Consider the following 13,131-nt stretch of genomic DNA (forward strand, 5'->3'; position numbering starts at 1 on the left):
TAATTGAAAAAATTTTGCAATTTGACAACTGGTTAGCTACATTTAATGACATTTTGGAACCTATTGTAATTCTGAAAGCAAATCTCAGTATTTTCTTATGAAGAAAAACAAATCATTCCAATCCCACTCCCCATTTATTCCCAAACCATGACAATAGCAAAACTTTAGTGACATGAAATAATCAAATAAAGCCAATGAATATGTTCACACAAGGAAACATCCACCTTATCTCAAAAAAGCAGCTGCGACGAGCATCAAAGAAAATTAACTTCACATAAGGCAACAAGCAAGACATGCTCCAGAAAGGACTGTTTAAGATGATACAAAGTTTTTAGAAGCTGCATTTTTTAAAACTTATTTTATATAAAACTTGGGGGGAATTTGGGAACAAATTCTAAATAAAGAAATAAAGGTGTTCAAAATCATGAGGAGCCTAGATAGAATAGATAGAGAGAAACTGTTCCCATTGGCAGGAGGGTTGAGAACCAGAGGACACAGATTTAAGGAGATTGGCAGAAGAACCAAAGGCGGATAAACTTTTTTACACAGCGAGTGGTTAGGATCTGGAATGCACTGCCTGAAAGGGTGGTGGAGGCAGATTCAATTGTGGCTTTCAAAAGGGAATTGGATAAGTACCTGAAGGAAAAAAAATTGCAGGGTTACGGGCAAAGGACAGGGGAGTGGGACAAGTTGAAGTGCTCTTGCAGAGAGCCGGCACGGGCTCGACGGGACGAATAGCCTCCTTCTGTGCTGTAACCATTCTATGATCTACGAAACACAACCATAACCTACAAGCTCAGCTTAATTCTTCCTGACTCAAATTTAGGTAACAATGGGAGAAAGTTGTATCGTTTTAATTCTAGTCCTGCCGTTCAATTTATCTGGTTCTAACTCGTGTCTTACGTTCTAAACTCTAGTCTTTATGATCTGCTTAGTTAATACTAATAACCTGCAATGCCAGTGAAGAAAGCTACTTTTTCTTGTGAAATGCTAACATCTGGGTTGAAAATCTGACATTCAGCATATATGAACATACCCATGCCTCTACACACATGTACACAGACACACCTATGTTTGTGAATCAGATCTTGATCAACTTGCTCAGAACTTCTCCAGCCCTATAATCCCCAGAGATCTCTGCGCTCCACCTATTCTGACCTTTTGAACATCCCTGATTTTAAATGCTCCGCCACTGGCAGCCGTGCTTTCAGCTGCCTAGGTCCTATGCTCTGGAATTCCTTCCCTAAATCTCACCGCTGCTCCACTTCTCTTTCCTCCTTTAAGATGCTCCTTAAAACCTACTTCTCATCTTCCATAACATTTCCTTATATGGCTTGGTATCAATTTTTTTTTTAAACGCTCCTGTGAAGCGCCTTGGGATGTTTTATTACGTTAAAGGCACTATATAAATATAAGTTGTTGTTGATGCTTACTCGCAGACAGATGATAGGACGCAAGGCACAAAATACAAATCCACTAGAAACTGATCCCGACTATCTGCTACTGCCCCAAATGGACTATTCTCAAGTTCCATCCCTAGTATCTACTGAGTTACCTGACCTCAGTTAGGACAGTGGAGCTACAACAAGTGACCTCAGGGTTAGGGAGAGAGAGAAGTTAAATCAGCCAGGGTCCCCTCGTCTGACTGCTATTCAGTGATCCCCACTGGAAGTGCACGTATGGTGGATGCCAAAATAAGACATTCGGTATTAATCTGCTGAGTGCTAGCATCTTACACCAGAGTACTAACCTGTGATCCCCTCCAGGAAACAGCAATGATAGTGTAACACCGCACAGGCCGCCATATGCAAACCTTCCTGGTTCACTCAGCCGTCGGCCAACCAACTCCAGCGACTCTTTCCCTTCACCTGAGCAGTTCATCTTCACAGGGCTGTGAGCTGCTCCGTCTTGGTCATTGGCACGGTCATATTCAGCTGGTGTTAAAGAAAGAAGACATGGATTTATATAGCGACTTTTCACGACCATCGGACATCTCAAAGTGCTTTACAGCCAAAGAAGTACTTTTGGAGTGTAGGCACTGTTGCAATACAAGAAAACATGGTAGCCAATTTGCGCATAGTAAGCTCCCACAAATAGCAATGTGATAATGACCAGATAATCTGTTTTTTTGTTATGTTGATTGAGGGATAAATATTGGCCAGGACAGCGGGGATAACTCCCCTGCTCTTCTTCGAAATAGTGCCATGGGATCTTTTACGTCCACCTGAGAGGGCAGACGGGCCTCAATTTAACGTCTCATCCGAAAGACAGCACCTCGCACAGTGCAGTGCTCCCTCAGCACTGCCCTGGAGTGTCAGCCTAGATTTTTGTGTGTTCAAATCCCGGAACAGGATTTGAAACCACGACCTTCTAACTCCGAGGCAAGAATGCTACCCATGGAGCCACAGCTGATACTGTTAGAGAAAAATATGTTTTTTTTTAATTTAAATTAAATACCAAAAATAAAAGGCAAAGCAAGAACAGCAGAAACAGTGAAGCAACTGCCACGCTATTTCCTGACTATTATCCTGCACTAAGCTGGCAGCAATAAATCACACTCGTTAATTGCTCTGCTAGACAGTGGAGCACATCCACAATGCACAACACAGCATCTGTGCTGATAGCTGCTGTTAACAATAAATTGACCTCAAACAGAACATTCACACTATATACTATAGAAAATATTAAACCTGTCAAAGTGTTTTCAAATTGAATCCGAGGTTTCAGCTAACAGCAATAACTCAGTAATAACTCAACCTTCCTATTAGAGCTTAAAATGTCACCTAGCCTCCTCAAATCAGACCACTGCCTTCTAATCAGATCCAGGTATGTACTGTTCCATATTGAAATTTTTCCTGCAGTTTAGACAGCATGCACACTAAACTGCAGCATTGCATAGCTCAGTAAGAAAGCAGGAACCTCTTACAAGGTTCCTCAAGCTTGAGCCTGTGAAAAATTCAGCATGCAGTGTTGCTTGTTAACCCCATGTGTAGGTTGTGACCTTCAAATTTACACACGCCCTACAGCGAAGTATGAAATATGATCCAGCTGTAGAAAAGGCTGCTCAGAACAAGGTTTAGAACTCCACAACTCAACGAGAACTGCATCACTCTGGCACCCAAACCCGAGCAGGACTGCCTCATTATCTGCTGCGACTTAAGAAATCCGAGTTTGCTACATTTCCCTATGTAACTGCTGTGTACAGTCGATTGGCAACTGACCTATTTCCAACAACACAGAAAGGCTCCTGACACAGAGGAGGGGAATTATTTGCTGGATACACTAACTCAAATGAGCTTCAGGATGGAGAGAAGGCTTCAGAGGACAGGACTCCCACAACAGTTCAGTTAAACAGTTGACGATCCATAAGTCACAGAGCCCCTCCATCTAGATTATGACCAACCCTTCCCATCAGTTCAAGAGATCACAGGAATTTCACATGATTGACTATTTCACACTGTTCTCATACAAGGTTGACTGATCCTTGTCCATGGACCACCACCTACCTAGGTACTAGAGCTGATCAGTACTGCAAGCTCATAGGTATTAAATATCTTAAAGAAAGTACTTGCATTTATATAATGCCTTTCATGACCTTAGGATGTCCCAAAGCACTTTACAGCCAATTGAAGTGTAGTCACTGTTGTAATGTAGGAAATGCTGCAGCCAATTTGCACACAGCATGGTCTCACAAACAGCAATGCAATAATGACCAGATAATCTGTTTTAGTGATATTGGTTGAGGGATAAATATTGGGCAGGACACCAGAATTTGCCTGATCATCTTCAAAATAGTGCCATGGGATTTTTTACATCCACCCAAGAGGGAAGACGGGGCCTCGGTTTAACGTCTCATTCAAAAGACGGCACATTCAACAGTCCAGCACTCCCTCAGCACTTGTACATGTGTTTGTTGGCTCCAGACCTGGGTTACTCTAAAACATGCCTTGCTGCCCAAGTCAGTGCTGTATACACAGTCATTATCTCAGGGACAGTGCACAGTATTGCAATTAGAGCCAAGCCAGTGCTACATAAAAGCTGATTATTACCCCAGGAACTCGACACAGCACTCAAGATGGAGCCAATCGAATGCTCTATAATGCTCAATTTTACCATGAGCTCCTATGCTCTGTCCCTCTGGCTATACAACATGGGAGCATGTTTCCCCATGTTTTCCCCTAAAATAGTGGTTTCAAGCTGATAGCTTCAAAGCTAAACTGTCAGCTTACTTACAAGTGTAAAGAAACACAAATTACTTTGCTTTTGCACTCTGTCATCACTTGCCAATGACTGGAACAAAAAAGGAAGATTCATTGCACACATTAGTTTCACAGCAAATTTTGGTGCCAACAAAAAAACATTTGCTGCATATTTGGTCGTGTGCAATGCACTGTGCTCCACAATGGATGCTGCAAGAGGTTGCAACGGAGGACGGAGCAGTCAATGAAACCCAAGGCTTCTCCTGCCACTGGACTTAGAACCTATTTGTACAAAGTGATTTTTCCAATTAGATTTGGATCCAATAATTACCAGCTCAGCAGGAAACAGTATTAGTTGGGTATTTTCCCTGCAGGGGGTAGAACTCTTGGTATTTATCCAGGGAGTATTATTGCTTTGTGTATTTATCAAGGGGCAGGTTCTATCTGGATATTTACCTAGCTGAGGACAGCTATTATTCTGGCTGACAGGACAGGTTTTACTCAGGAACATGAACAGAGAGACCTGAGGAAATATAAACTAAAGGGTACAATCCTAAAGGGAGTGTATGAACAGAGACTTAGGGTATATGTGCAGGGCAGGTTGAAAAACTTATGGGCTTCATGAATAGAGGTGTAGAGTACAAAATTATGAGGAACCTGTATAAAACACTGATTTGGCCTCAACTGGAGTATTGTGTTCAATTCTGGGCACCGCACTTTAGAAAGGATGTGAAGGCCTTAGAGAAGGTGCAGAAATGATTTACGAGAGTAATTCTAGCGATGAGGGACTTCAGTTATGTGGATAGACTGGAGAAGCTGGGGTTGCTCTCCTTAAAGCAGAGAAGGTTAAGAGGAGATTTGATAGGTGTTCAAAATCATGAGGGATCCAGATCGAGTAGATAGAGAGAAACTGTTCCCATTGGCGGGTCAAGAACTAGAGGACACAGATTTAAGGTGATTGGCAGTGGAACCAAAAGCAACATGAGGACAGCGAATATGCACTGCCTGAAAGGGTGGTGGATGCAGATTCAATCATGGCTTTCAAAAGGGAATTGGATACGTTACTAAAGGAAAAAAAATTGCAGGGCTACAGGGAAAAGGCGGGGAAGTGGGACCGGCTGAAGTGCTCTTGCAGAGAGCTGGCAAGGGCTCGACGGGCTGAATGGCAGCCTTCTGTGCGGTAACCATCGTGCGGCAGCCTGGAAATCAGCGTGGTCCCCGCCTGCAAAACCATCAGCAGGCTGGGGCCATTGGAGGGGGCAGCATGCGGCGGCCCGGTCCGGAAATCGGCGTGGTTCTGGCCTGCAAAACCATCAGCAGGCCGGGGCCATTGGAGGGAGCAGCGTGCAGCGGCATATCACTGCGACAGCTACGAAGCCAGGTCGCTGATTGCAGTGCGGGCAGGCACAGCAGGAGGGGCGAAGGAGCGGCAAGAGTCCGTGACCGAGGCCCAGGAGAGGGGTGAATCTGGGGCCCAGAAGAGGCGAGGGCCCAGGGGCAGCACGAGCCAGTCCACACTGCGATATGTGCGCGCGCTCGGTCTGTGCAGCAGAGCTGGTCTCCAGTTAGGCTTGGGTAATCCTTACTACTGGACCAAGACCTGGCTCTGTCAAACCCGTGTGGTGGCTGGTGGGCAACGGACACCACACGTTAAAAAAATCCACGCACAAGGCATCTTCCACTCTTCAACATGTAGTTCGGGACCTGGAATATTAGGTCCTTCATTGAAACACCGGTGAACTCATCCCTTTTTGGCGTGGAAGCAAGTCATTCTCGCTTCGAGGGACCACCTATGATGAAGAACCATTCTAGAATGCTATATTTACTTAGCAGAGAGCAGCTATTATTCTGGCTGAGGGGACAGGTTTTACTTGGGATATTTACTGGGAGTTATTATTCCAGGTGGAGTATATACTCAGGTGAAAGCGGGCATGACTCTCTGTATTTACCTGGGGCAGGTGGGCATTACTCAGTATTTACCCGGTGAAGGCAGCTATTACTCTGTCTATGTGTGTGTGTGTGAAGGGACGGACGCTGTTGTAGGTATTTACCAATAGCCGGTGAATGCCACTATTGCCCCGGTTTCCCTGCCCCCCCCCAGCTCCCGGTACAAGGGCGGTTGCGGGGAGGCTTAAAACCCCAAAAAGGTCAAAAGGATCGTGAGGCCCCGGGCGGTGGTGTCAGCCGGGAGTGCCGCGAACTGGGAGCGGAGGCCGGCCGCCGCTGTCCCCAGGCTGAGGTAGAAAGCGCCGCAGGAGACCCGGTGCGTGAGAGGCAGCGCCGATTACCTGAGAGAAGGCCCGGCCGTACTGCGTGGCCTACGATCGGCTTCCAGCCTGGTGACGGTGCTGAAAGTGCTCACGCGGGCGAGGGGGCGCGCACGTACTGCCCGGCGGGGGCGCGTACGAACACACCGAGCCTGAAGAAGTGGGCTATGTACACCACGAATATACTCATTACAGATTTCACAAGCTGGCAGATTCCAGCAACCAAAGGAATGAAATACAAAAAGCCGAGGTCGGTTTAATTCATTAGATTCATTTATTTGACAAAAAATATAATTCTGATCCTTTTGCAAAGGGACAGCACAGAAGGAGGCCATTTGGCCCATCGTACCGGTGCCAGCTCTTTGAAAGATCTATCCAATTGGTCCCCGTCCCCTGCTCTTTCCTCACAGACCTGCCTTTTTTCCCCCTTTCAAGTATTTATCCAGTTCTCTTTTTTTGAATTTTACTATTGAATCTTCTGCCACCACCCTTTCAGGCAATGAATTCCAGATCACAACAACTCGCTGTGTTAAAAAAAAATGTTTCCTCATGTCGCCTCTGGTTCTTTTGCCAATCACCTTAAATCTGTGCCCTCTGGTTAGCGACCCTTCTTCCATTGGAAACAGAGTAAATAAAGAGAAGCCATCTAAACCCTTCATGATTTTGAACACCTCTGTCAAATCTCTTGGCCTTCTCTGGCTCTAAGAAGAACAACCCCAGATGGTCCAGTCTTTCCCTCATCCCTGGCACCATTCTAGTAAATCTCTTTCTACACCCTCTCCAAGGCCTTAACATCCTTCCTAAAGTGTGGTGCCCAGAACTGAACACAATACTCCAGCTGAGGTCGAACCAGTGTTTTATAAAGGTACAGCATAACTTCCTTAGTTTTGTACTCTATGCCTCTGTTAATAAAGCCAAGGATCCCACATGCTTTTTTAACAGCCTTCTCAACTTGTCCTGCCATTTGTGTGCATACACCCCCAGGTCTCTCTGTTCCTGTACCCCCTTTAAAATGTTACCATTTAATTCATATTGCCTTTCCTCATTCTTCTCCCAAAATGTATCTCTTCACACTTCTCTGCATTAAATTTCATCTGCTATGCGATTGCCCATTTCACCAGTCTGCCTATGTCCTCCTGAAGTCAGTTACTATCCTCCACATTATTTACTACATATGTGAGTTTGGTATAATCTGCAAACTTTGAAACCATGCCCTGTGTACCCAAGACTAGGTCATTAATATATATCAAAAAGAGCAGTGATTCTAATACCAACCCCTGGGAGCACCGCTGTATACTTCTCTCCAGTCTGAAAAACAACCGTTTACTCCTACTCTCTGCTTTCTGTCCCAAAGCCAGTTTTGTATCCATACTGACACTGTCCCTTTAATCCCAGGGGCTTTAATTTTTCTAACAAGTCTATTATTTGGTACTTTGTCAAACATCTTTTGAAAGTCCATATACACAACATCAACTGCATCATAAACCCTCTCAGTTATTTCATCAAAGAACTTGATCAAGTATGGGCTAATAAATGAAAGTCAGCATGGGTTGACAAATCATCCGTGCTGACTTTCACTTATTAGCCCATGCTTTTCCAGATGCCAATTAATTTTGTCTAATAGTTTCCGGCGTTAGACTGAGTGACCTGTAGTTGCCAGGTTTATTCCTCTCCCCTTTTTTAAACTGGGGTGTAACATTTGCAGTCCTCCAGCACCACCCCCATATCAAGGAGGATTGGAAGATTGTGGCACGAGCCTCCGCAATTTCCACGCTTACTTCCCTCAGTAACCTAGGATGGATCCCATCAGGACCACGTGACTTTCTACTTTATTGACTGCTAACTTTTTATGTACAACCTCTTTATCAATGTTTATCCTATCCAATATTGCTACTGCCTCCTCCTTTACTGCTACATTGGCAGCATCCTCCTCTCTGGTGGAGACAGATGCAAAGTACTCATTTAGTACCTCAGCCATGCCCGCTGCCTCCACAGTTATGATCCCTAATGGCCCCACTCTTCCTTTGACTACCCTTTTGCTATTTATGTCGAGTTATTTATTGCTCCTTTCCTCCAATTCGCTCTCCCGAAGGTGCTGACTCCTGTTGGCGTACGGATTCCACGGGCATTGTCTACACTCCCATACCTCAGCCTATTGTTTATGGATGTGTCTGGACAGCTACGGTGAGCGGGATAGTCGACTGTGGGGAGCATCGCTTTCCTCGGATTCCATCTTCACCGCACGTTCTTGCACAAATGAACTTTCCAACGGGAGTCACTGCACAGTGATCAAGAGGGGGAACCCTGGCTGAATCGCCCCTGTCTAACCCATGGGACTTGCATTAGGGAATTCCATAGGGTTCAAAGAAAGAAAACAAGGGTGTTACCCTGTTTAAGGTTATTGGAGTAAGGGAACAAGTTAATTTGTCCTTGTGTATAGGAAAAATGTGTATTGCGTGCATAAATTGCTCAACATGAATTGGTTCAGTGGTTAAAGTGGAATTTGTTACGGGTCGCTCATGTCCAATCTCATGTACCTTTAATCCCATACCATGCAATGTTTGACCTTCCCATAGTTTCACCCCTTCCCTTCCCTGCCCAGCCTTAGTTCTTCGTAACGTGTCAACTTAGAAAACTAGCAAAAAGCTGAGACAGCCCAAAAAAAGCTGACAACTCCACAAGGGCACTGATGTGAAAACAAGTAATTAGATTGAAAGTGCAGTGGTGTTTGAGCTTGTAATTTAAGATGTGGGTAAACCAAACATTCCTTCACTCTTAAGTGCACAAAACATGAAAGAGGATGTAAGTGTTGGAGGCACCAGGATTATTTTCTGGGTGAGTTTAGGGAGAGTTCTCGTAGATAAATTAGATTTTTGATCCTTTATTTGATGTATTTTAGAGACTACAAAGAACATGGGCATTACAGGGTTTTTTTCATCTAAAGAGGAAAGTGCTTTTGCTACTTTATATCCAGATACACTTTGAAGGATTTTCTGTAGATCATTAAGATGCAGAAGTGGAGCATCTGAAAACCATCAAAGTTGGGTTAAATTATATTAACATTCAAGCCTTTTTTTGATCATGTACTGACATTGGCAAAGTTCTGCCAAAATGCATATTGCATGATTAATTGAACACCCTATCCTTCATGATTTTCAAAGGACTGAACAACAAGCAAAGCAACAATTCCTGCAAGGCTACTATTTCCATGAATGTCTCATTCAAATTATTGGATAATTCAAAAACAAATGAGTGCAAAAACAACTTTTGAATTATTAGGTCTAGACTGTAACCTAAATAAAATATTTCATTTGGGGTGAAGGGTTTGTTTTAACCATTTTTTTAAAATTTCCAAATGGATTCCTGTCATATTGGGAGCAAGAGATTTGCATCATTTCAGGTTAATTTTGGGGGCCAACTTGCTGCAGCAGAGAGGGGGATACACCTGAGTCATCATCATCATCATAGGCAGTCCCTCGGGATTGAGGATGATTTGCTTCAACACTAAAAATAAGTAGTCAGGTGACTGATGAACTCGTTTTAAACAGTGGAAGATGCCTGTGCGTGAATTCTTTCAACATGGGGTGGCCGTTGCACACCAGCCACCACACGGGCTTGATGAAGCACGGTCTTGGTCCAGTGGCAAGGGGACCCAAGACGACTGGAGACCAGGCTTCATTACATGTGCCAATACATACACACAAACTCAAACATACTCCTACTGTCCTTCCTTCCTCCTTCCCACAGGACCTCTCTCTACGTGTTGCGCCTTTCCTTGGTCTGCGCTCCGACCTCTCCGCTCCTCTGTGCCTCGTCCGTCCTCTCCTCTCCGCTTACGATCTCAAGACCTCACCGATCCCGACCTCCGGACCGCGCCGGTCCCGACCTCCGGACCTCGCCGGTCTCGACCTCTAGACCTCGCCAGCTTCGACCTCCGGATCTCGCCGCTTCCGACCTCCGCTCCTCGCCGCTTCCGACCTCCGGACCTTGCCGGTCCCGATCTCCAGACCGCGCCGGTCCCGACCTCGGGACCTCGCCGGTCTCGACCTCTAGACCTTGCCAGTCTCGACCTCCGGATCTCGCCGCTTCCGACCTCCGGATCTCGCCGCTTCCGACCTCTGCTCCTCGCCGCTTCTGACCTCCGCTCCTCGCCACTTCTGACCTCCGCATTGTTGATTCTGCTGCTGTGGTGGCTAGCTTTTTTCGATTTGCCCACAGCTCCAGCCTCGTGCTCCAAACTGCTCCTCTGACTGTCCCATGAAGTTGGGCTTTTTTTGATTTGCCCACAGCTCCAGCCTCGATATGAGATATATGCAGTTTGGGGAGACAGAAGAGGTGGGATAATCGAGGAGTAAATGTGGAAAATAGAGACCTTTCGAGGAAGAGGAGAAGTGTGACATGCATTTGGATGGTTTGGTGAAGAGGAGACAGAAAAATGCTATAGATCACACTGTTGCGTTTCTGTACAGTGAAACAAGAAAGAAAGACCACCGAATGTCTCAAAATGCTTTACAGCCAATTAAGTACTTTTTGGAATGTAGTCACTGTTGTAATGTGGGAAATGCGGCAGCCAATTTGCGCACCAGTTCACATCCTCTGAAGCTGTCCCTGGCATCGCCCAGCGCAGCTTCAGGGGGCGCTCCCAAATTTTGGTTCCGGGGCGATAACCCAGTGATCACCGATGCAGCATAGTGGGGCAATATGGATGACCACCACCGCTAAACCCCTGCGGAATTTAGCGGGAGTCGTTAATGGCGCTGTGCCCGGGCAAAAAGTCATTTGCGCCCCGTTTAACGGGAGGCACAAACGACCCCAATTTCTAGTCCAGTGTATCTACACCCAAAGCCTATGCAGTTTTAAGGTGGGAGTGGAAGTGGGAGAGGGAAACATACATCAAGTGAAAGAAAGTGGAAATAAGTTTGTAAGAGTTACCCTGTTTTGATTGATTCCTGGAAAATAAATAATTAATGCTTTTCTTACCCACTCAGGTAAATAAATACATTTTTCTGTTATGTAATATGAATGAGCAGCTGTTTATTGTTCACCTGTTTATATGAAAGCTTTATATGAAAACTTCTTGTTTTCAAATTGTCAGTATAAACAAATGAAAGACCGTTGCTACAATGATACGTTATAAAATATAAAGATTTCACTTTGAAATTTTACATTGTTCAATGTTTCATTTGTCGTACATAACCTGCTATAAACTGCCTTTGAATAAAAGGTGCTTACAGTTTGTTCAGGAAAATGACCACAAATAAGGTTAATGTTTTACCATAAACAGATATTTTAATTCTTTTTTTCATAAAAAGCATCAACACAGAAGCATAAAAGTATGCTTTAGTATTTTGTTAAAAGCCACACAACCAGTAAGTACATGTAATGTGATATGTCACAGAAACCTGCATCTTAACAGCTTGTTTTCGAACAAAATGCAAAAACAGACAAAACTCTGCAAAATGAAGTTAATGAAATGAGAAATAAAATTCAGTCTATGGCATCTAAAATATCTCCATGCCTTCAATGTGCAAGTAAGATGCCATTTTATACAATATGATACAGCAGTGGCACATTTGAGATTGAATCTGTAACAGCAACATCCCAATAAATTGAGTTTCTCGTCAATACAGCAGAACAGTGTTCATCACTCAATATAGTTTGTCTGGGTGTTTTTTTAATTTTCCATTGGAGGGATGGAGCACCCTCCGGCTACAGACATGACAACGGCACACCCAGCCCAATCGACCCTGCAAAGTCCTCCTCACAAACATTTGGGGTCTAGAGGCAAAATTGCAACAGCCTGACATAGTCATACTCACAGAATCATTCCTTTCAGCCAATGTCCCAGACTCCTCCATCACCATCCCTGGGTATGTCCTGTCCAAACCGCAGGACAGAGCCACAAGAGGTGGCGGCACAGTAGTATACATTCAGGAGAGAGTGGCCCTGGGAGTCCTCAACATTGACTCATGGCTTCAGGTCAAGCATGGGCAAGGAAATCTGCTGATCGCCACCTACTGCCCTCCTTCAGCTGATGAATCAGTACTCCTCCATGTTCAACACCACTTGGAAGGAGCACTGAGAGTAGTAGCAAGAGCACAGAATGTACTCTGGGTGGGGGACGTCATTACTGACCAAGATGGCCAAGTCCTGAAGGATATAGCTACCAGACTGGGCCTGCGGCAGGTGGTGAGACAACCAACACGAGGGAAAAACCTATTTGACCTCATCCTCACCAATCTACTTGTCGCAGATGCATCTGTCTATGACCGCATTGATAGCAGAGACCACCACTCCGTCATTTTGGAGATGAAGTCCCGTCTTCACACTGAGGACAACCTCCATTGTGTTGTGTGGCACTACCACCGTGCTAAATGGGGTAGATACAGAACACCTCTAGCAGCTCAAAACTGGGCATCCATGAGGTGCTGTGGGCCATCCGGAACAGCAGAAATGTATTCCACCACAATCTGTAACCTCATGGCCCAGCATATCCCTCACTCTACCATTACCATCAAGCCAGGGGACCAACCCAGGTTCAATGAGGAGTGCAGAAGAGCATGCTAGGAGTAGCACCAGGCGTACCTAAAAGCGAGGTGCCAACCTGGGGAAGCTGCAACGCAGGACTACATGCAGGCTAAATAGCGGAAACAGCAGTTAAGTGA

General features: G+C 45.1%; 1 protein-coding gene and 1 long non-coding RNA gene across 4 annotated transcripts in view; one reads left to right on the plus strand and one right to left on the minus strand.

Annotated features, from left to right (window-relative positions):
- The window catches only part of tmco4 (transmembrane and coiled-coil domains 4), a 109,258-nt gene extending 102,675 nt beyond the window's left edge, over nucleotides 1–6,583 (minus strand). For 2 of the 3 annotated variants that reach the window (XM_070860315.1, XM_070860317.1), the window contains exons 1-2: nucleotides 6,488–6,583; nucleotides 1,751–1,934 (exon numbers count right to left, since the gene is read on the minus strand). In XM_070860315.1, coding sequence (XP_070716416.1) covers nucleotides 1,751–1,881 — 131 coding nt within the window. In that variant the 5' untranslated portion in view covers nucleotides 1,882–1,934; nucleotides 6,488–6,583. Of the gene's footprint in view, nucleotides 1–1,750; nucleotides 1,935–6,487 lie in introns of those variants that run through there. The other variant, XM_070860316.1, reaches the window with a different exon arrangement.
- On the plus strand, nucleotides 6,584–11,554 carry LOC139228859 (uncharacterized). The gene is made up of 3 exons (XR_011587632.1): nucleotides 6,584–6,716; nucleotides 8,559–8,650; nucleotides 10,214–11,554. It is a non-coding gene; the product is annotated as an uncharacterized lncRNA (long non-coding RNA).
- The last annotated feature ends 1,577 nt before the right edge of the window (nucleotides 11,555–13,131 follow it).

The sequence above is a fragment of the Pristiophorus japonicus genome, chromosome 18 (genome assembly GCF_044704955.1).
Source record: "Pristiophorus japonicus isolate sPriJap1 chromosome 18, sPriJap1.hap1, whole genome shotgun sequence".
Lineage (NCBI taxonomy): Eukaryota > Metazoa > Chordata > Chondrichthyes > Pristiophoridae > Pristiophorus > Pristiophorus japonicus.